This window comes from Amphiprion ocellaris, chromosome 17 (genome assembly GCF_022539595.1).
Source record: "Amphiprion ocellaris isolate individual 3 ecotype Okinawa chromosome 17, ASM2253959v1, whole genome shotgun sequence".
NCBI classification, from domain to species: Eukaryota; Metazoa; Chordata; class Actinopteri; family Pomacentridae; genus Amphiprion; species Amphiprion ocellaris.
The window spans coordinates 18,586,707-18,613,175 of NC_072782.1; the positions used below are offsets into that span (position 1 = coordinate 18,586,707).

General features: G+C 39.0%; 1 protein-coding gene across 2 annotated transcripts in view; it reads left to right on the top strand.

The window, feature by feature from the left end:
- Nucleotides 1–26,469, top strand: part of ap3b1a (adaptor related protein complex 3 subunit beta 1a) — a 79,256-nt gene that overhangs the window by 42,347 nt on the left and 10,440 nt on the right. For both annotated transcript variants that reach the window (XM_023276389.3, XM_035951051.2), the window contains exons 20-26: nt 708–858; nt 3,648–3,696; nt 5,121–5,224; nt 18,079–18,307; nt 22,847–22,931; nt 23,562–23,659; nt 26,063–26,201. In XM_023276389.3, coding sequence (XP_023132157.2) covers nt 708–858; nt 3,648–3,696; nt 5,121–5,224; nt 18,079–18,307; nt 22,847–22,931; nt 23,562–23,659; nt 26,063–26,201 — 855 coding nt within the window. The remainder of the gene's footprint in view (nt 1–707; nt 859–3,647; nt 3,697–5,120; nt 5,225–18,078; nt 18,308–22,846; nt 22,932–23,561; nt 23,660–26,062; nt 26,202–26,469) is intronic.

Below are 26,469 nucleotides of genomic sequence, written 5' to 3' on the forward strand. Positions count from 1 at the left end.
TGACCCTGTTCTCTCCATTAGAGAGTATAATTAGAGCAACTCACCCCAGTACTCAAACACACACAAACACACGCACACACACATACACACAGTAATTAGAGCAGCTCACCCCAGTGCTTCCACAACAAACACAGCATAATGCCCTCATTATGGCCCAGTCATTTCAGGCAGGGCCTAATCAGGCCCACAGTGATTTATATCACTTTTTCCTGTTCGCAGCAAATGAAATCTGTAGGCCAAATTAATACTGGCTTTTCATCATCGCCCAAGTTAAAAAGCCAGTTACCGTCACAATTCCCCTCATTAATTTAACGGCTGAAAATCCCAGGCAGGCGGAGTAAACACTCATTATCAGGACAAATTGAAGAGGGACAGAGCAAGTGAAAGAGAGAGGAGAAAGATGGAAAAAATCTTTTTGAGTGAATGCAGCATTGAATTAACTTCATAAACAAAAACAGATTGATCGGGCCAATCTTAGACTTTCAGTTTGGATGGAAAAGAGAAAAGATTTTGTCAAGTGTGCGTTGCCTTTTGGTTCTTAGGCTGTTAGTTCAAATTATATACATGTGGAAGTTGTGGAAGTTTAATGTAAATAAATAGTTTCACTTAACAGCTGAACAGAATAAATGTGCAGGAGGGTTTTTTATACACATGTTCTGTTGCTTATATTGATCCAACGTCTGAGGTAGTTTTCTTGTGCGTTCCAGTGAGTCAGATGAAAATGGTAACGGACCTGTAGCCCAAGAAAGCAGCTCATCAGCTGAAAGTTCCTCTGGCTCTGAGACGGACTCGGAGGACGACTCGGATTCAGACTCGCCTGCACCACAGAAGAAGACTGAAACGAAGACCAAACCCAAGGTGACCTTATGATTTAGCTGGTTGAAAACGCAGACCACTGTGCTTTATTCATGCTGGTGTCTGGGGTTCTTTCAGTCCACACATTTTTCTGATTATTTTGACATACTTTGTCTTTCTGAAACATTTTCAATGCAGGACCTTTTGTGCGGTATTTTTACTCAAGTAGAGTATTTGAATACTACTTACACTGCTGCCCTTCAACCAAGTTGAACAAGCACTTAATAAATACATAAATCGAAAAAGTTGCTATGTTTTTGAACAGTTAATATTAGCACACACACTGCCAGACAGAACATCTTCCTTAAAAAAGGTGCTGACTAGACTGAACTAGTGGATTTGTTGTTTGTTTGTTCTCTCTTGGTGTGTGAGAGAAGTAGCAGCCTGTTGCTTCAGTCACAGTTAAATGTTGCTATACATGTACAGTTAATTTAGTCAATTGTGACAAGCCTAGATAAGTAGAATAGTTACTGAAACTGTGTGTGTTGTGTTCACTGTCACTGAATATGAAGAGTTCCTGTTCATGCCATGTTGCTATGGCATCTTCCACCATTTGCAGCAAAGTTGTGTGAAATGCTGCTTACCACAGATCAATTTAAGAAGCAGAAACACCCAGATAGATATCTGTAACTACAACAATAGTGATCTATTTTCTGCTTAATGTGTCCATGTTTAGTTCAACTAGTTTACTGTAATGATAACAGAGTCCAGTCCTGTTCTTGTACTGTGTTTTGTAGCAACAGTCACTAATTTAAGACGATTGTTATGAGGCAGTCACAATCTGTGCTACTGTTTACCTGCTAATCAAGCAACTCCGCAACATAGAGAATAATGCTCGACTCACAGTTTATTAGGACAAATGCATTAGGAGATGGTAGGGCACGCATGCACTCAACTTGCATGACTAATGGCGCAGACTGAGAGCAGTAGATGCATGCAGTGCGAGTCAAATTTGTTTTGGAACCGAGAAACAGAATCAAAATTAAACTCTCTAAATGATTCCTTTAGAATGTGACTTTAAGAATCTGTTTTAAGTTTGAACTAGTTCTCAATGCATATTCCTGCTTGTATCTCATCATAGAGATTAAATATTCAAACTGAAAATACAATGTTGACTCCTTGTGGAAACGAAAAACAATTAAGCAGACAAACGTGAGATTTATAGAGTTGTTGTGACCGAAATTATTATTAAACTGTATGTTTTTTCAGGATTACTTGACACTGTGGGAAAATTCACTATTTTCCCAAGAATGCCTGGATATGAAATGAATAAATACAGCACGTGTCACATGATTGTCGATCATTCTATTCATTTTGATCGATCCGGATGCTATCTCCTGTCAGTTTTGTTGTATAGCTTCCTTCATTTAGATAGACCCAAGAGAGTGAGCATTATTTTTTTTTAGTAATTGTAAGGTTTGTTTATCCAATACAAAAGAAACAAGTAATATGCAAAAAAACCTAATGAATCCCAAGCCTAGTTTGAACTAGAGAACTAGTTTTAATATCGTTTGTATCTTACAATACTCACATGTCAAATTTTAACCAGTCATTTTCCTTCTCTATGATGGTTTTGTGAAGGTGCTACATTGTAAGAAGTAGATGAGATTATGGGGGAAATTTCCAGCTCTGTATGAAAAACAAGATATTAAAAAATAGACTACATTTTATATAGATCATTGTAGCCATGGCAACATCTTTCGTTCAGCTGTGGTTCATTATCTGGTGCTAAATAAATACAATGTTGATTTGGAGCTGTTATCAAACATTTAATAGCATTTAAATAAAAAGCTACAGAAAATCATGCATTCCTCCCACTGTCATGCTGATCCCTGGTGTAAGATAATATATACTATTCACAATATATCACGTCTTAACCGATGTAAAGTACGATGTTACTGTAAACAGGATAACGGGCCTTCTCTGTTCAACTCTATAGTATTAACACCATGTTCTCCCAGACAGATGATTCCTGGCTGCACATGGGTTGAGAGCTTCAAAATCACAAATTATGCTCTGGGATATAATTTGGCTCCATGGTACCACCTTTAGTTTTTCTCTTCCAGTGTCTCATTTGCCCTCTTTCCAGTCCTCACAATCTTTTTCTTAGCTGTTATGCTCATCACATTATTTCCCTCCCTCCGTTTGCTTTTCTGCACTATGAAATTCTCATTTCATACACTTTGTCATTTGGGCATGGCCCATGAATTATGCATCTTTCTGTCTCTCTCTGTCTCTCCTGCTCTTTCAGACCGCCCTTTACTAACAAGGTTTCCGTCTCTATTACCACCACCAAGCGTCAATCAGAGACAATCTGATAAGATACGGCCTCTAACTTTATGATTTGTTTTCACTCTCATTCCTCCCTCACATCTCTGTCCTGTTTTTTCCCCTCCCTGTCTGCTCAGCCTCGAGTATGCAGAGTGGAATTTTATGGTTCTTTATGCGATGCGAATGGAGCCAGGTTGGTTAAGAGAAAGGGTGATAAAAGCGCTCGTATGTTTAAATGTGTTTTTATTGGGGCTTTTGTGATGTGAGCTTGAGGCAAGTGTTGTAATTCCTGCAACACCTGACAAGCCGGGCTCGGTCGCACGAGGTGGCGGCTGTGACACGACACCATGCATGACTGATCACTGAAAATTCCAAACATGTTACATATAAATGCAGGGTATCTATTTTTTGGCATGAATATGTTTTGTCTTCAGAGGCACTGCCAGTGAAATTGAAATTATTTCAGTACTTCTTCTGCTCCTGGTGTTGCTCACCATCAAGTTGCTGTGTTTGCTTTTTAGGTGGCAGTGAAGTCCAAGAAGGAAGTCTCTTTATTGGACCTTGATGACTGTAAGTATATCTGCAAATGCTGCTTGCATAAACCAAGTTAGTAACAGCAGCAGGCTGCAAAAAAGTTCCTGTGTATTCTGTCTCTCCATCCCTAAATGGCAAACACACAAAGATAGATTCCTATTAAAGAGGGCTGAATTCTTCCAACTAATACCCCAGGTATTTTTCTGTGGAAACCAAAAGAGAACTAATATGAGAGTGAATATTTGTCAGTCCAAGCGAATGTCAGTGTTGCTGTGTGTCTGCTGGATGTGTAATTGGGCAATTTTATAACAGAATTGCCACAACAGTCTGTTTGCAAAATACGGTCCTCAGTTAAAAAATATTTTATGAATTTACCAGCCTGAAGTTTTTCTTTTATAGATTGCATTAAAACCAGTCATAGCAATACTAAAACACGACTAATGAAATCATAATAAATATGTACTTGTATCATCTAATAAGAATAAATTCCTCTATGGGAAAACAAGCTCGCAAACTGCTGCTACTTTGCCTCATTCTGTGTCAGACTATTCCACATTTTATTGTACTTCATCATCATGCTTCATTTAAATCTCCTCATTTCAAGCAGCTGTTGTTTCATATCTGTAGCTTTTTTGACTAAAATAGATTCTTACAAGCAGAAACTGGAAGTTGTCAAAAACAAATGAAAAAGAATATTTTTCTGAGCCACTAATAACTACTGTAAACAACCGCGCTCAACCCGGCCATCAGTTAAAATCTGTTACATAGTGTAACACAGAACTTAATGTGTGTTTTGAAAAAAAAAAAACCATAAAGTTGCCCTCATTAATGTATTTGTCTGTCTGTTGTCTGTCAGACAACAGAACGAGTAGAAAATAGTAACTGAAACATAGCCTGCTAAAAGTACATGTTAACCAACAGTCACTTTAGAACGACTCTGCAGTGCTGAACTACTGATTTAATAACCGCAATGTCGTCTGACAAGTTCATCAAACACAAGTTAAAAACAACAGCTGTGCTGTAAATTCAGAGATATTTCCATGTAAAATGGGTGCTTAGAGCGAAAGTCCTGTTCTCATTCATGTCTGTGTCGGCTGCTGCACAGTTATCCACAGATGCAGAGAGAGTGTTCTTCCTGAATGCATTTAAAGCTACAGACATTGAAACAGTTTAGAACAGGACTAAAACCAAGGGTTATACAGTCACAGTAAAAGGAGCCATCTGAAACACTGAAAGAAACAATCTGGGGATATGTATAACTTGCATTAATTTGTGAAAGGGGCACAGTATGGGACGTTACAGCTGCTGTAAAAGATGTACAGTTTGAAAATTCTAGTCTTTGGCACCTCCCGGTGACAGTATAGAAATCCACAGTACAGTACACAGCCTTGCATGAAACTCTTCACAGTGTCTTTGATAAGGTTTAAGTTGATGTTTTCTGTCTTCTTTGGGTTCTTCAGTTTCTCCTGCACCTACAAACACACCACAGTCCTCGATCTTCTCTCCCAGCCTGCTGTCCGACCTCGAAGGCCTCTCTCTCTCCGGCGTCTCCTCCACCATGCAGGTTAGTACACTTGTGTGTGTGTGTGTGTGTGTGTGTGTGTGTGTGTGTCTCTGCATTAGAGACACACTGGATGACATTAACTCCATCAACGTGTGTTGAGAGTCAATTGTTTGGACACTGACAGTACAGCAGAGCAGCATATGAGATGGTGAAATGAGCCTCTCTCCCTTGTGGAACATTTCTGCTCCAGACGCCAACTATTGACCTTTTCTGCCTTGTTATATTTATAGCCAGTCAGGAAGGTACAACAGCTCTCCCTGTTTCCTGTATCTCTTATAGTCTGTCTTTCTCACCCTCGCTGTCTTTTGTTCTTCCACACCCTTGAACTCTATTTCTGTCTCATCTATAAGTCCACCCACTCTGTTTCTCTCCACCTCTCTCTCTCTTATCTCTCTCCTCCTCTCTGTCACCTTCCATCTCTCTCTGTCAGATGTTGTGTCCCTCGTGCCTCCATGTTGTGTATATCTGATGGTTGACCTTTCCTAGTGTGACGGCTCCTTTCTCTCCTCAGTATGTGAGCGACTCCTCACATCTGTGTATTTTGTATCTTGTCTTCCCCTGGGAGGAAAATGTCCAGACCATTCTTTCTGCTGTTGCTGTGTCTATTTTGTGTCACACAAGCGTCTGGTAACTCTACTGTTGAAAGATTTTACATCAGAACAGGTTAAGATGGTTAACCTGAGTATTAACAGTGCTAATCTTCAGTTTGTTTAGCATTCACATAGGATTTTGATATGTGGTTGTATATTACAATTTATTTGAATTTTATGACTTTTGTTGTTCAATTTGTGTTGTTGCACATAAATTACTTATAATTGGCTGCAAGTAACAGTTATTACTTTACTTAACCAGTTTTATTGCCTATGTAATCATTTAATCACTAGATTGTCAGAAAGCTTTCAGGTTTTGTCTTCAAACTGTTTATGTTGTCCAAACAACAGTCCAAAGATATTAAATGTACAGTCATTGAATTCAGTGATTAATATGTAATTGGTTGCCATTCATTTTTAGTAGTACTTAATTTGAAGTTTCATGTTCAGCTAGTTCCACTTCTTATTCTCCAATATTACTGCACGCTTAGAAGGTTAAAGCTAGATGCCTCTCCGGTCTCAAAGGCATCTGAACTGTTGTACAGTTGAAGTCGAATTCATTTCATTTGTATGATGTAAAACAAAACTTTTTCTCAGAAGGCTTTTTAAATCTACCCAAATCTTGATACCCTTTATAAGTGCAGATTTAAAGGGAGAAACGTCAGCAAATGTAACACAGGTCTCCTTCAATAGGGATGCACAGACAAAATACAATTTATAAACATAATAATGAGGCCAAATCTGTGCCTGCATAAATATATTGCTGTGCTGCTGTGCAGCTTGTTTCTTACATTGTTTCCCATTACTCAAGTAAAAATAAAAGTTTAAAATTATCTGAAAAGACACATGCACTAATAAAGTGGATAAAGAGTTCATTAGAGTGGAATTATAAAGTTAAAGAAACATGAAAATACTCAACTAAACAGTTGCTTCTTCCATATTCTGTTGCCAACATTAGCCCTTGTATCATTTACAGTGAAATTATTCAGACACATCGATAGGGACTAATGGGAGCAACAAGGTTAAACAAACAGTTTTTTATATGTAAACATGTCTTGACATTTCTCTAAACTTTCATTTATTCTGTATCATATATATACCACAAAGTCACTGGTTTTAAGGAGAGCTCCTTTCAAAAGGGATGCACAGATAATAGGTGCTGTATCTACAGAGTGGATAGAAGTAGGAGTTACAAGCAATGCTTTCTTGCCACAATGTTTGTCGAGAGGAATACATAAGTCCAGTGCCTGTTTGAATAAAGACAAAGCTGTAGCCATTTAGCTTAGCTTTACATTAAAACTGGAAGAAAGGCTGAATCATCTAGCCTGGCTCTGCTGAGGAGGGAACAAGATTTTTTTTTTAAAGACCTCTTCTGGTGAAAATATTTTTTTAACAATGTAAACATGTCCTTGTAGTGTTTTTTGTTTGCTGAAACACGTATCATGAGTGAAATAAGCAGCTAACACCATTGCTGAGCATTTTCACCTTAAAACTGCAGTGTATTGATGATGGTCTCAAAAATGTGGGTTCAGTCTTTCTAAGGTTTCATACTTAACAAACCTAAAAATCCAATCCTTACAACTTGAATGGTTGAGCTGTCTGTTTCACTGTTCTTCTTCATAGTCAGTTTCTAATTTAAACATGTACGTCTGGATTACTCTCATCAATACTGCAACTTTCCCTTGTGTAGTATAGCGTAGTTTTACATTTTTTGTGCAGATTCTTAGGTGTGCTGGTCTGCTTGAGCTGCAGTGAGTGGGGAGGAGTGAGTGAAAAGAGAGCTGGGAACTATGTAGATCTGCAGCTGAGGCAACAGTGGTGACTTGCATGTAAGCCATTTTAAGACATGAACTGATTAGTTTCATGCAAAAACAATGTAAATATGTTACTTGGATACACAGAGATGAGTTTTTGGGATTTAATCAATGACCAGAGAGGGAATTAAAGATTTGTTTGCAGTCTAAATGAGGCTAAATACCAGTGGATGATAAGTTCATGTTAAAGATGCATCTAAAACACTTATTTCTCTAAATCTGTTTCAACTTTTTATTGGAAACTGTTCATTATGCTGCATGTTGATGAGTGTGTTCTCAGTCCCAGCTATCTGAATGGCCTCCACACTGTCCCAGCTCTGCTGCTGTACTTAGCTTTGTGGTGAGTTAGTCTATATTCTGCCCGTCAGTCCTGGCCGCCTGTCAGTCAGTATGATTGACAGCTGGTCTCAGGCCAGCGTTTATGCAGCACAAGTCTTGTTAGTCAATCTCTCCTCCTCAGGTGAAGGCCAGGGAGTAATAGAGAATAGAAATGCAGATTAGAACAGGGAACTTTTTGCACATCAACATCTGATTTAGAGTCAATTCTATGCATAAATACATGATGGGCAACGGGATTCATAGACAAGGGTAAATAACCTCACCTTTATTCACACACACCCCTCCCCGTGCATGCACACAACAGCTACACACACACACACACACACTGGCCTCAGTGTCATTTCTATTTCTCAGCAATCTGCCCACAGAGGCAGCGAGTCTGTCTCAGCTGAGCGCTCGGGCCTTTTTAGAGAATTACTGCATGGTTATCAAAGGCATTTAGATTAACCCTGGTCACTGTCTTTGACCCACCTCCTCTTCTGTCTCCTCCTCCTCTCCCCAGTTTCTGCATGCTACCGCTCTCTCTAATAACATTTTGACATTAGGATCTCTCACAAATGCCTCTTAAATCCCCCACCCCGCCCCGCCGCCCTCCCACCCCACCCCGAACCTCTTCCGACCGCTGTCCGTGTGTGCGGCGGGGTGGCTGAGGCTGATAACTTTTCATTCATAATTAGCAGTTAGCGAATGGAGCTGCGTTGGGGGGAAATTGAACTGTCAGCGGCGGGGCGCAGGGCGTTTGACCCCATCACGCCCAGAGGGGGCCATCATAATTTGTTCATTTGGTGTCCATCAGGCGGGCGCCAGCTCAGCCCCTCCTTCTCCCTCGTCTCCCGCCTCACCCCTCTGACCTCCCCCGTAGTGGGCGCTCTGGGTTCACGTCTCATTATGAATCAGCAGAAGGACCTCGAGTGCCACGAATATAGCAGCTCCTGCCCTCCAAACCTCCTGCTGCCACTCAAACTGCAGAGATTGCTTCTTAAATAGGAATAAATGCCTACACGGAAATAGACAGTCAGTGCGGTGGCCTAAGCAGCCAGCAGGTAGTTTGGTAAATGTCAGTGTTATAATGCAGCATTTCTTTGCTTATTAATTACTTTACTAAACGAGCACCGATATCTGTTCATGCATATGTCTGTGGAGGTGTTTTATCTTTTCTATCCACCTCTTTTTGTTGTTCGTTTGCCTTTTTCTGAGGTGACAGAGGTTAAGACAGCGTTCCTTCAAAATATTTATAATCATATGTGTTGTCATGGCCACTGACAACTAACATTTCAAGTTATATCACCAAACCACACAGCTTTTTAATATTACTGTAAGCAACTGAATTAGTCTCAACCCCGAATCTTCAAATTTATAAAGATAATTATTAGGCCATATCTACACAAATAATAATAAATACATTACTGTGCTACTATACAGCTCATTTTTTACATTATTCTGATACTATTAGTAAAAGTAACAATCATAGTATCAAAATGCTGTTACAAATTACAGTACTGCATTCAAAATTTTAATTATCTTGCTTTAAAAAAATATTACTTTTGAGACTCCAATAAAATTTAGTTTATTAGTAATTGTCTCTGTTGCAGAAATTGTTCTATACATGAAACACTTTAATCATTTACAAGTGACGTTAATATTACACATTGGTACTGATCCATCAGTGCAACACATAAACAAATTGTGTTTTTTTTTTGAATACTACACCTGCAATGATTCATCAGTTATTTAATTTCCAATAATTAATTAATCTCCAATTATTTTAATATTAGTTTAATCAATTAGAGTAGTTTTAAAAAGGAAAGCAATCTCAGTTGTCTGATTTAAGCTTCTTAATTTAAAAGATTTTCTGGTTTCTTACGTACTCTTTGACAGTAAATGCAGTATCTTTGGGTTGTGGACAAAATAGGGCGTTTGAGGGCATCATCTTAGCCTTTTTTTGAGACACTGATCAACATGTTGTGCAGTTTTCTGGCACTTTTTAGACCGAACAACTGACAGGTTAATTGACAATGAAAAGAATTATTTGCAGCCCCAGTCAACATGTTCTTATATTCCTCTGAGCTTGATTTTACATTGTCTGTACATTAAAACTACATTAATAGTTAGTGGATTATGGTCAGTCAGTAAAAGTGATTCAGTATGCAGTTTAATAATTATGTAATTGTCCTTTTTAAGTAAAAATATCACAATTTCACTGGGTTTAGCTTCTTCAAACGGATTTTTTGCTGAATTTTTTTGTCTTCACTGACATTTAATATCTGGCTTTGGAAAATTGTGATTGGCATAATTTTCTGACTCATTATACCACAAACTAATAATCTACTAATCTGGAAAACTAGTAATTAATAATACTTAGTTCAAGCTGTAGTTCAATTAAAAATCATGCTAATACAAAAAAGTGTTGGCAGTTTGTTATCAATACTTGCAGACCTAGATGAAGGACACCACTGTTTCTGAATAACAGTCCTCTATTATTGCTAATGCTCTTTAATGAAAATTTTTCAAAATTAATCATTTTAGAATACCTAATTTACTGACAAATTGGCATAAATTAAGTAACCTCTGTCTATATGCGCTGGAGAGAGTTCTTGTTACATTAAATGAGTGGTTTTAGGTGGCTGTAGTAACATTTATTTAATTCAATTTGCAGTCAAGGTCTTTGTGATGCCCCTCAATTAATTGTCATCTCCTGACTGAAGGGAACAATTAAGGGCCTAAAGTCAAACACATGTCCCTTACCTCAGTCCTCACAACACTTGTAGAGCATAATGAAATCCTATCGCTGGTGTTTGAGGCAGACAGTGTCTGAAAAACAGAAATGGATTTTCAATATATGCCCATACATCTCTGTACAGCTCATACCTCTTTCTTTTAAATTGGCCCTCTTATGCACACGGCACAAGGCTGCCCGGCTCTGGTTAGTCCTTTTGAATATGTCAGCGGGATTTTCAGGTCATTTGCCAGACAGGATGCTGGGAACGTGGCGTCCGGGTTCTGAAGGTGACTAGTGTCTGTGTCATCCATCACAGGAGCTTCCTTTAAGTTGATGCATAATAGAGCCTCTCAATCAACTTCCTCGCTCATTGTCACCTCCCTCCTTCCTGTCCAGGGTGGAGACTGTGAACCAAACCCGAAGAACAAAAAAAAAAAACAACTGACAGAGAAGTCAAGGTTACATCCCTCTTCTTCTCTTATTTACACTTGAGGTGTTATGGGTTTCCACCGCGTAGCAGGACAACAACGGATGGAAGGGTGAAGGGGCTTGTGTGGACACGTGTCAGGCTTTAACTGTCCACTGTGTCAAATTGGTGATAATAAGCAGTTTGAAGCCCTGTCCTATCGCCGTCCATTCCTCCTCCTCCTCCTCGCTGCCGCCTGCTCGGGGCGAGGGGACAGACAGGACCTTGAAGCAGGATGTGTCTGTCAGGGAGGTAAATCTATGTTGTGATGGGGTGGCAAACATTACGGCAAGCTTTATCGACACCGACTGCTCTGACACATCCAAAAGTGGCCCAATAAATTTGCAGGCTGGCGGTAGCGTGACGGGCGCTTTTGAGGGCACAGCGGCGTTACAGCACGGCAACAAATGTTTGCTTGACCTCCTGTAAGTGCTTGGGCGGTCTGGCCACGAGAGATGCTGCGAGTCTGTCAAGGAGACAGTGTTCTTGATCCAAGAGTATTCTTTATCTAAGAGCAATTTTACATTTTTTTTCTACTGTTGCCGATATGATACTCCAACTGTTGCAATCGTAGATACAGCTGAATTAGCAAAAAATGTGTTTGTCTGGGGCTATTTGAAATGTTAAGCCGGCTATTCTACTCTTAAGAGTCAGTTTTGCACAGCACAATTTTAACATACCAACAGGCTAAACAACAGTGTCAATGTAACGACGGTCAGTCTTATTGTCATCGATGACAACAAGTTCTGTGGTTACCAGCGATACCAGATTACACTATATCACCACCACACCGATTGACCTGATTCATGCAACATTCTGCATGATGTTCACCAAGTTTTTGCCACACACGTTTACATCTGTCAGCTCTAGACTGACAAAATTGTGACTCGTCTAAGAACACAACATTGTTACATTCTGTAGGATCCATCAGGCTCACTGTCTTGCCTATAGATGGTGACTTTAGATCCTCCGTAACAGAAGGTCATGACCGCTGAGGTTTCTTCTCACAGCATTTGCACTTACCTGTGCCTCATGTCTTCCAGGAGTTACCTGAACCATTTGGGGTGCTGTATGGAGCCGATCTCTGAGATGGGAGAGCAAAATATACCGTTTTGAGCAACCGTGGTTGTGCACTTGCTCCCAGCGCTTGCTCTGTCCTCTACAGATCCTGTTTCTTGATAACACCGAGTCAGCCTGAGAATGGTAGAAGTGTGACAGCCCAAACGGAGGCTACTTGTGGTGCAGACATTCTATCCTTTAGCAGACCGAATACACAGTTTGTCATTGCATCTCACAACAGCAACATTGTTTTGTAATTGAGCTGCCTTGTATATATGCAGATACTTATCTGTCCCTAAAAATCACTATTCTATTCCATTTGTTTTGAGAAAATAAAGAAAGAATAAAGAAAAGAACATGGCAATTTCTCAACCATGAGCAACAAACTGCAACTGTAGCATTGGTGAACAAAGGAATTATTGTGTTTTCATTGGCACTGAGTTTAAAATTGGTTGAAAAATGCAAAATTGTTTGCCGGAAAACCACCAAACAATGACAAAAGTAAATTTGGTTTCTCGGTTTCATGATTAGGTGAATAAATATCTGACCTAAGAACAAGTGAACAAAATTGAAGGAGATTTTGATGCAGTGCCAACACTTTCGGGTAGCCTCAAGGTTACTGAAATAGTGTCACAAATGTTGCTTGTTTCATGTCTTGCTGTTGAAGTATAGTCCCTTCCTCCAAAGTAAACACACTGAAACTCATCTCAACAGCTCTTGTCGCATGTCAGCCTGATTCTTCATCCTCACAAGCCACATGACAAGTCCGAGGATGCCTCGTACATTTTCCCACCCAAGTCAGAACACGCTGGCAGTGCGTTCAGCTTCAGTAAAACAATGTACACTGACACCGTTCAACACGCAGAGCAGCGCCATCATACCAGCATGTTTCCACTGTGTTTCTTCCTATCATAGTCTTAGTCATTTTCCATTAGCTTAATTAGTTCACACCCTTCGCATAATCATTTATTGCAGATGTGTTTTTCGACCACTCTTTGGTTTTTTTTGTTTTGTTTTTTTTAAAGGTTGCACTCGTGACTTTATTTTGCTGCTTTTTTGACTTCTTTGAGAGTTAGATTTTTTTTTTTTATCACTTTCAAGTGGTAAATAGAAACTTTTCTGTGTCTGAACTCTTTTGCAGCAGAGCACATGACATACATCTGTCCAGGTGCTGGCTCTGTGTGGATGTACGAGTGTTTTCAGGTGCTAATTGTTTTAGAAGGTGTGAAGAGGCTTTATCTGTCCTTTTTTTTTAAAAACACTAATTAGTGCTGTCACTCAAGACAGAAGGATCTTTGAGTTTTATTGACAACTAGAAAAACTACTTAATGTTGCCATGCTTTGGTTACAGTTTTTCTTACTTTGCATTGCTGACAGAAGTACAACAGAGGTGTCTCTCATGTTATTGCACATTAAATGATTATTCTCACATTTGACAATGCAGTATGTAAAGTTTGCTGTGTTGCATTGTGTGGGCCGACCCATCTTATCTTTCCAATTAGAGCTGACAGTTGCCAGCATCAAATGAAAATCTCACCACCGTCAAGTGTCATAGCGTTCATCTAAGATTTTTTAGAAAATAGACCACCACCCACCTCCGCCTCCTTTGTTTTCCACTTCTCTCGAAGGTAATACAATTTCCTGCCTCTGAAAAGGTAAAAGCCCCTTTAGACGGCCAGCGAATGGCAGGTTTGGCCCATGCAGGCACTTGTGTTTCTATTCATTAGAGTTTGTTTTTATTCAGCCTGGTTTGACTGAGCATCCAGCCCATTTCCATCTAACTGGGCGGATGGAGGACGTTTCTTGAATACGCTCCTTTTTATCCTACAGAGTTAATGAACGAAGGGCTTGGGTGGGGGAGTTATCAGCCAACGTTTGGTCCCACTTCACTATGAAGTGGTGCTTTCTGACTGCTGACTGGATGAATTCAATTGCATGAATATAGGTGATGGGAAGACCGGAGCTTCTTCTATTAATCTGCCCTCTTGTGTGGGTGCATTTGCACTGTAATGCACAAAGCGTCCCAGGATATTGTGTTAATGCTTTATACATTTGGGCAATGTTCTGCATGTGCTGTTTTCATCATCTTCCACTTTTCTTTTGCTCTAACAGGACTCTGCTCAAAGATCACTCTAATCCATAGTGCAGTTTATCTTTCTGATAAACAAGAAGCATGATTTGTGCCTACTCAGGCTGCATAATAAATTACTTCAACATCAGCATTGTGATGTGCACGTGCACAGTAGTCCCATTACAGAAAGTACAATGTGAAGTACATGCTACAGCTTATTTTGCAGTTGGATGCAATAAGAAAACTCACATGGTTCTCATTTTCTATAACTAATCTGCAAGAGATGTCTATCGGATTGAACACAATTTACTCCAGTTGAAGGATTCTGGGATATTCTAAAGTTTTGTTTTTGAATTTTATTTCTAGGACAAGGAATTTGTTTGTTTTTTTTTTTTTTTTTTAGCAAATTCAGCAATTGCTCAATGAGTGAGGAACAGAACAAAAACCCTGAAAAGAAAGTTTGGGTCGCAAAAAAGAAAAGTCACGTCAGCTGTAGGTCTTTGCAGTTAATGTAGTGGTTCTCAAATTCTTTCTGTCAGGCCCCGCTTCGGAGGACAAAAAACTTCCGTGCCCTCCCAATAACTTTGTGTGTGTGTGTATATATATGTATATACATATATACGTATGTAAATATATGTAAAAAAAAATATATATATATATAATATATATAATATAAATATATATATAATATAATTATATTTTTTATATATATATATATATATATATATATAAAAATAAAATTTTTTTTTTTTTTTTTTTTTTTATTGGGGCAGTGGTGGCGCAACGGTTAAGTCTCTGGACTACTGATCAGAAGGTCAGAGATCAAGCCCCGATGTGGCCACTGTTGGGCCCTTGAGCAAGGCCCTTAACCCTTCCTGCTCCAGGGGAGCTGTACCGTGGCTGACCCGTCGCTCTGACTCCCCCAATTGGGGAGATATGCGAAAATCTGAATTTCCCCTCGTGGGATTAATAAGGGATAATAAATAAATAAAAAATATATCTATATATATATTAGGGCTGGGACTTTAACATGTTCATTTCGATTAATTAATTACAGTGCAAATAACGCGTTAAAAATATTAACGCAATTAATTGCACCCTACTCAGTTCCCCCATTTCTGGCACACTGGTAACTCTGATGAACACTCCAGCCCAGTAGGTGGTGGTAATGAACCTAAAGTCTGTTTGTAACCATGAAGAAGAAGCACAGGAAGCACTGAGTGAAGTCAGGCACTGGTGAACAGTGAAGGAAGATGAGATTGAACTTGTTGGGCAGAAAGTTTTCTTTTAAAATCTTCCCGATGGCAGCTTGGATAAAAGCCTGGTTGTGTACAAATTGTACAACAAAGACTTTTCTGATCACTGCGTCATTTCAAGCCGATGGTATCACCTCAATGTAAAACATGTTGCTGTTAGCACCAGAGCTAATGTTAGCTACGAGTCATGCTAACGGCTAACGGTGTAGCCATCCCATAATAGACCACTTTTCTAGACAGTGCTTGAGTTTACAGAAAGTCTTAAAATGTTGAATAAAATCGCTATAATTGCACTTAGATTTGCAGTAATCTGTGAATGTAGCAGACAGATGAAAAATGCAGATAAATAGAAATGAAACATTTTTGTGGTTTAAGTTTTTACTCCGTCGAGGCTCTGCCTCCTTGGAGGAGGAATAACCTAAACAACAAAAATATCTCTTTTAATAACTTAATTATAAAATTTTTGTTTTTAAAAAAATTACATAAATAAAAATTGATATTCCTATAAAAAAAGAACCATCAAAATTCCACCATTTATCAGACCCAGAAAAGATGAAAACATAATGAATCTCTGGATTTTCAACTTTTTGAAGCTCCTTCAACTACTTATGCTGATTTTGTGTGCCATACAGTGGAAAAAACAACTAAATTCAGGCTTTAAGTCATCAAATTTTTTTTCTATATGTCCCATTTTCCTTTTTTAAAATAAATTTTATATTATGAACACCAATATGTCTATTCATTGATTCAACTGTCAACCACAATTTTATTTGAATTGAAAAACGTCATTTACTGTGTCAAATATTGCTATTTGACAAAACTGCAATTATTGCGATTATTTAATTACAAAGCATGTAATTAATTAGATAAATTTTTTAAATCATGTCCCACCACTAATATATATATATATATATATATGTGTGTGTGTGTGTGTGTGTGTGTCTGTGTGTGTATATGTGTGTCTGTGTATATATATATGTGCATATGTGAAACTGATATATATATACATAAATATATATACATATATATATATATATATATATATATATATATATATATATAGATATAGATATAGATATAGAGATATAGATATAGATATAAAATGTGAATATGCAGGGCTGTGTTATTTTTTCTGATTCCATTTTGTTGTTTTTCACAGTAAAGATCAGGGGTGTCAAACTCATTTTAGTCCAGGGACCACATAAACCCAATCTGATCTCCAGTGGGCCCCACCAGTAAAATCACAGCATAATAACGTATAAATAACCACAACTCCAGCTTTTCCCCTTTGTTTTAGTTCAAAAAAGTCAGTCTGAAAATGTTCACATTTAATGAACTATCTTTTTACAAAACATTATGAACCTGAAATTTCTTATGGAAAACAAGTTCATTTTCAACAGTAGCCTATTATGCCTCAGTTCATCATTTACACATGCATTATAACTGCCAGATCACAGTTTATCTACAAAAACACAAAACATTCAGTCACAGGTATCTGGAACTGAACAATCTAGTATTTTACTTCATGATCAAAACAACTTGTCAAGGTCTACAAATTATTTTAAATTTACAGTTTTACAAATTTACAATTTACAGTTAATGTCGTAATTTTTATCCTTTGTAAAGTCGTCCCGCGGGCCGAAATGGACCATCTGGCGGCCCAGTTTTGGCCTGCGGGCCGTATGTTTGACATTGCTGGTAAAAATAATCGGAGTAGATGAGCGGAGTACATGAAATGATCAAGTACGCTGGTGTTCCAACTGCACATTCACGATGTGTTCTCCCATTTTCGGGAGTCTGTACTTCCAAGTCTGAACGGCCAGCCATATGCAGTCTATAGACAAGCGCAATTTCAGTATTGTTGTACGCTGCGAAAAACAGGCCAACGTTAAAACAATAGTTCAGCTTATTAGTTCCGTGTAGATGGACCTTTTCTTCCCAGTCGCTCGCGCCCGCCTTGACTTGCCTCTGCGCCCCCCAGAGGGGCGCGCCCCACTATTTCAGAAATACTGAATTAATGCACTATTAATCATGATCATGATTTTAGCTTGGTACCCACAATTACATGAACCTTAATGACTTTGGCATGAAAAACTAGATATAATAACTTGGAGGCATCTTGAGAAAAACTGACATTAGGATGCTTATTGTCATTTTTGATTGCACAACTGCCTGAGCTTCTGCAAAAGTTAAATGGAGACTAGAGGCTTCTTTTGTGCACAACTGTTTAGTTGGCTTCTACCACAGACTGTCTGTGAGGTGTTTAAGGAACATCTGAAAATTGTAGCATCTATCCATAAGCTGATGTAGGTGCATTCCCCTACAAAATCATTATATTTAAGGACTAATTCTTTCAAAATAATTTGTCAAGTCATTTGGTGAAAATAAAGTATTTTTTCATGTTATACAATATAACTTGCAGAAAAACAAAACATTGCATTATCAGGTTTATATAATATTGTTTAGCCCTAGTTTCAAGTACTGCGCCAAGTCACACTAAGAATCAGTGGTGTATTCCTGTCTTTCATGTATCCTTCTAGGTCACCACCTCATCTTTTGGCCCTGTGAAAACCTATGAGCTGCTTCACCATATGACAGGAAAAGGCCTGGCAGCGAAGTACCATTTCCCCAGGCAGCCATGTTTGTACCAGCCCAGTATGGTTGCAGTGCAGGTCATACTGTCCAACAGCTCAGATCACAGCCTGGAGGAGATCCATATAGGAGACCGGAGCCCAGCAAGCCTCAGCATCCACTGCTTCAATACCATCGGTGAGTATGAGTGTGCCATGTGTAAAATATCTAACTGTGGGTCATCACAGTAGTAGTAAAAAATATTAAGAAGGAACTATATTCACATCAATCAGGCATAACATTATGACCCCCTGCCTATTATTGTGTTGGCTACCTTTATGCTGCTAAAACTCCTCTGACCCAGTGGGGCATTGATTGAGGACCTCTGGGGATGTCCTGTAGCACCAGGATGGTGGCAGTGAATTCTGTGGGTCCTGTGGGTTGCAGGGTGAAATCTACCTAGATCAGGCTTATCCGGGCACATCCCACAGATGCTCAGTGTGGAACCCGGGTGAACAGCTTAGCTCTGTCGTGTCCCCATGTCAAACATCCTCGTGAATGTCAGGACTCAAGGTTTCCCAGGAGAGCACTGCATTATAACAAGATGGTCGATGTTATTCTGTTCATCTGTCAGTGGTCATAATGTTGTGGCTGATCAGTGTATATTTAATATATTTTGGAAATTATTGCAGGATTGTATGTTTTTATGAGCTAATCAGTGCTTTATTTCCACAACGTCATATTCTTTCACAACAGGGAGTCCTCTTTCCTTTCTTTCAAACTGAGCAGTAGTAGGCAGTAGTGAGTCTAAGCAACTGTGATTTCGAAAGCTGGTCTTTTACTTTGTATTTTTTTTCATTATGGTGAATAATTGTGTTTGTGCAGAAAACACAAGTTTGTGCAGTGCTTATTTTAGACAGAAGGCTCTTTCTAGAGATACAATGGCATTCTGGGTTGGATGTTTAAGCCAGGAATTGTGACTCTGACAGATGTTGCAGTTTCTTTGATGTACAAAGCAGCTTCAGTAGCAGTAGCTTCTGATTCCAGCAGGACCAATAGTTGCAGATCAGCTCAATGAATATGCAAACTGCACTGTGTGTCGTCTTTAATGTTTGCAAATTTCTGAATTAATCAGCTCTCATTAACCTCTCTCTTTATTGTGGCACCTTAAATTGTAGTTTTCATTCATGAAAGAAAAGCGAGAACTAACTGATACCAGCTGATTCTGTGGGTGCTATTTTGTTTTCACAGATTTAAGATTTGTTACTACCCAGATGTTTTTTTTCCTGCTATAACTTCAATAACCACTTTCATTTCAGTCTGATTAATATTTGCGGTCCCTTTTGGTCCTTCACAATGACTTCTGCCAATGTCTGCAACTGTGCTATACTTCTCAGACAGATATTAAATGATCATTATGTTATCAAAAACCTTTAAGCCTGTTTGCTATCAGTTCAGCAAATAGCCCTGTCCCATTCCCCCAACCTGAAAAGAGCCAATATTACTTCAGCTAATCCCTCTTCATTAGTATTGATCAGGACAAACAAACATACACTATCTCCTTATTTCTCCACACTATAGTATGATGGCAACACTTGGAATAATATGAGACAGAGAACAGTGCACCTTCAACATTTTCTTTTTCACGTGTGCACAAACATACACACACAGACAGAAGTGGTGTGCGGTGGAGCATGTTAAAACTGTCAATTGTGGGGGATTGATCGGGCATTGAAGGAACTCAAGCAGCCAAGCAGTGGGTAATTTGGATCGATTTGGCCTGGCTACTGTGAGCGGCCGGCTGGACTTAGTTTGGATAAGTTGCCGAGGATGAATACAGACAAAGCTTTATGTAGTGCTGCTTTGTGTGTGTTAGGTGAAGGATAACATATGACAGGGTTTGTATTTAATAAAAAATATTGCCCTTTGCCTGCAAGCTGCATTATCTTCTGCTGCTGTTCATCTCCACTTGAACAGTTGTTAAACCTATAATGTAACAGGTTAGAATAGGATAGTATTTGTGATTTTCTTACTGTGTACATCCACTTGGCATTTATCTGAACCAATTAGCATCCTACTTGTTTGCTAATTTGTAACAGTTACTTGCGTGTAGGGCTGGGTGATGTAGCCAGAAAGTTGAATCTTGTTTTTTTTCCCGTCTTGTAGATGATTTCAGGATCTATTTTGTTTCTTTTTATGTAAACTTAAGACAAAACACAACACTAAAATAGTTTCCTTAATTAAAACTAGTAACTTGGGTTGTATGAGCAAGAGCAACAAAAGAAAAGCACCAATAACAGCTAGCAGTGCTTCTTTGTTAACAACAGGAGCTGCTGTGCAACAGAAACAGAATAGCAGCAGCAGTTGTAGGGGTTGGTAGCACATCTTTGTAATGCTTCTGTGTAATTTCCTTCCACCACATTGTCTGTTCTAGCTGTGCTTTTGGAATTGGGGATGAAGCTTCATGTGAAACTGAGAAAACACCGGTTGCTGGTGTTATACTGCTGCTTTAGTTGTTTGGTGCTGCAGGTTTATTTTTCTGCCACTTTTCGTTCAGAGTTTTTACAAACTTCACAGAGCGGTTGCTGTCTTTGAGAAATCACATTATTTTTATATTACCTTTACCCAAATAACATGACTGCCTTTCTTTTGTCACTGTTAACTGCTGCTACCAGTATTCAAGTAAATAACAACAAGGGCTGTAATGTCCCTGTTGCTTAGTCGAATGGTTGGTCCATATGCTCTTTTTCGACCAGATTCTCATTGGTCAGACAGTCGCTGGTGTAAGTTTCATAATGACAAATGAGCTACACCAATAATCTTCCAGGATTAATTTCTTGTTTTTGGTGGCAGGAGGGATAAAGTACCTGTAAAGAACTCCACATCTTCACAACCTAATGGAGACTGTTACGTCAAACTTTATAAATGTTTACTCGGATTCTGTTCCAAACCAACTGATCAACATTGTGGCTGCATTTTGTCTAATCAGATGTCTCAGTGTAATCTTTGCAAACTGTGTCGTAGCTCAATAAACCGACATGACATATCATGTAACATTGGTAGGCTCACCTGCCCCGATTAGGTGTGGTATTAGTTAGTTGTTTCTCGTGCTGCCAATAATCATGACTTAATCCTAGAATGCTGCTGATGGAATGCATTAGCACTTCTGAAATTTTCCAACTAATCTGAAATTGGTCGGATGAAAACAGATTAACTAACCAATCGACTTGTTGACCTGAAGACTACAGCCCTAATATACTGCTTAACTGTACTAGCAGGTCATCAGTCTTTAATACTACATACACCAATTGATAAGACATTTAAATGGGAATCTTGGTTTATTTGAATTTGAGGCTTATGTCCATCATTTCTTTCAATATTTAATTGTCAGACCCAGTGATGTTAGCGATGCTCCAATCTAACTTCTTGTGGCACATAATCTGATACTTCAGTTAACTTATTTACTGACAGCAAAGTTTTGTAACAGTACACCTAGCAGGAAGGCAAACTAAAGATGAACAGTACAATTATTACTCGATCTATCTGGTGAGATTTTCTGCTTTAATCTGGAGGAGTAATAGTTGTATGCACCAGTTTGCTTGAGATTAATGGATTATCATAACATTTTAGCAGTTCTCATTTTAGTTTTACCTCAAAATGAAGTAATCATTTCATGGAACTTTTTCCTGGATTAGCAGGTTTCCTGAAATGTCAAACTGCTTCTTTAAATTTGCTATTTTTTTAAAAAATGAATAAGCTACAATAGTACAGAAGTACATGCAGATTTTGTCTTGAGTGCACTTATTTCTTTTGAAAACAGTGTGGTATTTTACCCATTAATACTAACTTACTATTGCAATTTGTATTTCTATTTTAGAACCGTTATTAAGGTACTAAGAGATGAAAACAGCATGTGCTACTTTTCTATTTGCAGAAAATTCCTTAGCCTCATTGCTGAATCCTCACTCCTATATTGATATTATTATCTCGACACAAAATAATCAACTACAGATGGCAGTCTAAATTGTTTATTTAATAGTTCATATTGACAGAAGAAAGTAAAATAAAAGTAAACCCCGAGCTGGTTAGAGAAGCTGTGAAGGCTGGATGGGAAGTGAGTCAATGATGGCTCTGTTTTCAGACAGTTTCCTCTGGAGTCTCTGCTCTTCTCTTCTGTCTGTGGAAAGAGTTATACAGTAAAATAGCTGCTGCTCCATGGAGAGAGAAACACAGGCCGACCAGGGAGGCGTGGAGGATGTTTCTGTCTGTCTGCGCTCTCATCGTTAACCTCCTCCTCCTCCTACTCTCCCATCCAGCTGTCCAGACTCCCTCTTCAGCAGTTTTGGCTTTGCTTAACTCTCTCCCAGCGTTGCCCGCTCTGTCTGTCTCCCTCAACCCATCTCTCTTGATGCTGATGCTCTCTTTGACAAGCCTGTTGTTTTGGAAATATGCTAGTCCTTCATGTGTTTTTTTTTCTTTCTTTTCACCGAGGCTAGAGGTGTGGGGAATGAGATTGAAGGATAGATTTCTCACACACGGTGTCCTTGCTTTGTGAAGTAGAAAACACAAGTGGTGTGGATGCCTGTCTGTTCCACTCTGCTGCTGCCCCCCCCTCCTCCTCCGCCACCAGCCCTCTTTGCTCCATCCTTCCCCACACTGCACACTGTGCCCTTGTCACTCACTCTTCCTTTTCTCCCCCCCCGGCCCGTCTTTCCCTCCCTTCTTTTCCATTCTCAGAGCGGTTGGAGCCAGAGGCCTCAGTGACAGTATCCATGGGTATTGACTTCAGCGACTCGACACAAGCAGCCAACTTCCAGTTGTGGTAAAACAAGCTGACATCCACTCATATCAAGTCATGTATATTTTTTTCCTCTCACCCCTTCAGTTCTACTTCTTTTTCACTATCTTTTTCTGCTACTGTTCATTATCACATCTCCTGCATCTGCCTCTGTCCCTTCATTTGCTTATTTTCTTGCCTTTTTCCTCTCTCTCGTCGGTTCTTTGTTAATTCTCCTCTTCCTACCAGCTCTGTGCCAGCACTCCCAGGTGAGACATCAGCCACAATTGATCCCAGTTCACTGGGATAACAATTATTCCTCCAGTAATCAGCCCTAGCCCAAATCAACCTGCTGAATGCCATTGGCACGCTGCTCAGCCGATCAATAACCTTATCAGAAAATCTGTTTGAGATGGGGGAATCAATCCGGCCCAAAATGCCATTCACAGAGCGTGGTTTGCAAAGCAATCACAGGAGAAACATTTCATACGCGAACAAAGCACGCGCACACACAAGTGCAGAAAACATACGCCATTTGTTCACTCAGATTGAGATGAATTTAAATTACAGAGCAGAAGGGAATGAGGTCACTTGCATGTTTTTGTGCAAGAATCCATTTTCATACTGTAAATAAATATGCTACTATTCTCCTCCTCTTGCTTTTCCTCCCTTTAGCACCAAGGAGGACCAGTTCAGTGTGTCCATTCAGCCTGCTGTAGGAGAGCTCTTAATGCCCAGTAGCATGACAGAGCAGGACTTCTGCAAGGAGCAAGGTGAGTTAAAACTGCATCAGTGTTTGCAAAATAAAGAGCTTGTGGCAAAGTGAAGATCATCGTGGCTCAACGGAAAGTTGTTTAATACACAATGACGTCCACCTGAGTAAATGCACAGGCCATTTGCTATCTAGAAAATGTCAGAAACATCAAGGCAGTAATTGTCGAGTTGCTATAGTGTCTGTTATTGATATTTAACTAGACAACTCTGTAAACCGTAAATCTGTTTGCTGATTGTCAAATCTGATATTTCACACGTTCCCAATTGTCAGTATCATTGTGTTTTTAAAACTGATTCCTGATCAAAATGAAGTTGTTCAAAAATGTGCTACTTCGGGTGGCCGCATAGCTCAACTGATGGAGTGGCCGACCCATAAACGGGCTGTAGTCCCCGACGCAGCCGCCTGGGTTCGATTCCAGCTCACGGCCTTCTGCTGCAGGTCTTCCCCTCATTCTTCTCCCTACTTTCCTGTCTGCCTGTCAACTTAACCTGTCAAATAAAGCCAAAAATGGCCATAAAATACCTTTGGTCTGATGCAGCCTCCCCTCTCGATCTCTCCTCAGCACACTGACGTCTTGAGCAATGCCTCGCCCCCAGCACTGTCTGACCGGTTACATGTTACAAGTAATAGTCTATCACCATTGAGGAAAAAATGCTTAGCAGTTTATGCGTTTCAACTAAATTTTGCATTGAAGTTTAAGTTGTTCTTCTCTTGTGCTCTCTATAGGATTTTCATGTGTACTTCAAATAAACATGAGTTACCCTTGTAGTTGATTACCAATCGTTGGTCTTCATATCGACCATGAAAAAAACATATTGATAGAACTACGGTTGTGTTCATAAATTTACATACCCTGGCGAGCTTTATGAAATATTGTCCTTTTTTTTTAAAAATAGAAATTATGTTTGATCATGGCAAAACTTTTCTTTCATTTAGGGTTAGTGGTCAGACACATTTATTTATTGTCATTTGCTCTGATCATTCATGTTTTCATTAAAGAATGGTACACATTTTACAGATTCTTCTGGGATATGTAAGCTCATGAGCACAATTGAACTACACAAATTCAGTTCTCTCATTCAAGTGACCTCAATCTCTGAAATTTGTAAAAATAATGATGAAAGAATAAGGTTGCAGTATTTTAAATTGTAATTTTCAGAAAAACCCAAGATAAGACCAAAATGTACAATGTTTTAGTCCATGTCTTTATGTTTTCATCCCCTATCCAAATAGTTTTCTACTGAAATATTTAAAAATCCCTGACAAATACATAGTTAAATACTCTCTAAAATCATCCGAGCAGTGTAGTGTAGTGAGTGTTTACTCAAAGAGGAGTTCATATTGCACTTGTTGGGGGAATATTTTCAGCTGTGGATGTATTATTATGTGCGGTAGCAAGTATTTAGAGCAGCAAGATGTTATGTGTGGGATTGACTAAAAGCAAACTGTGTGTGTTGAGTCAGTCAGTGGGCAACAGTGTGCTTCACTGGTGTTTTTAATAGTGTTTGGACAACAATGGCGCTTCACGGCACAGAACAAGAAGACATATCAGGCTGTTGATAGGATTTGCTGAGAATAAGAAAAATATAAAAAGACCACCCTTGTTCTGTGAATGTGAGAGAACAATCTAAAATTCTCATTGCATTTTTTAGTGACAAAACTAGATGTTTAAATCCTCAAATTAGTCTGCCTCTAATAAACATTTCCTCCCCTTTGTCGTTAGGACAAAATGCTTGCCTCTTATGAAACACTTAATGGTATTTCCAGCTCAAACACACCACACACCTGTAGAGTTAGATGCTGTGGGAGCTATTGAGAGCTGAGAGCATCCTCATATCCAAGCCATCAGTCTGCTCCTAAGTGCCTCTTAAATGCTGCTTCTGCATTAATTAATCTTCATTCACTTCACGTTTTTGAGCTCTACTGAATGCACCTTCCACTCAGGCAAAAAAGGAGCAACTTGCCTGGCAGAACCATTTTCTCTTTTGCAAATTTCTTCTTTTACATATACCATTTCAGTGAAGCAAATTAATTATTTCAAGTAACAGCTTTTTTATTCTATTTGTCTTTAAGAATTATTTTATTTCTACCTAACTTGTGCACATTATCTCCGTTCTTTTGTCAAATCCTTGCTCATTGCTAAGTGCACATAAACTGATCTCTTGCCTTCAACTGAGTCTCTCTTTGCATTTTATTATTTAGCTTCATTCCTGAAAGCTGCCTCTAGAATACTTGTGTATGGCAATTTAATGATTTTGAAATGTGTACAATTTGACAGTGGAATCATAATAATACCTGTTGTTGGATAAATACTGAAACCGGATCAGTACATTAGAATTGCAGTCGTGAAGTAATTGTAATCAAATTTAACTCCTGTTTTTGTTGTTTTGCATCTTCCCAGGAAAGCTGCAGGGCATGAATGAGACCTCGGCAACCATCACCATGGAAACAGCTAACGCGTCTAGTCAGGCCATCAGCAAGCAGGTCCTGTCTGTGGCCAACGTAGGAGTGGTTTCATCCAGCCAGAACAACTTCAGCAGGTGAAATGCACACTAAAATAGCATTCAGATCACAGTTATTGTCCGCCCCTGGATTTTCACTCGTTGAACCTGCACTCAAATTTAGTCACAAAATGCCTTTTATGTGCACTGTGATGATTTTTAGATTTCAAGAAAGTCATTTTTATGTAGAGAATTTATCCAGATTATTTTTGCAATTTACCATTTACTGCCTGATGTTGCAGATAAACATTTTTTTTCTTCATATTTACAGACCAATGTACTGTAACAAGCTGTAGTCATTGTGGTA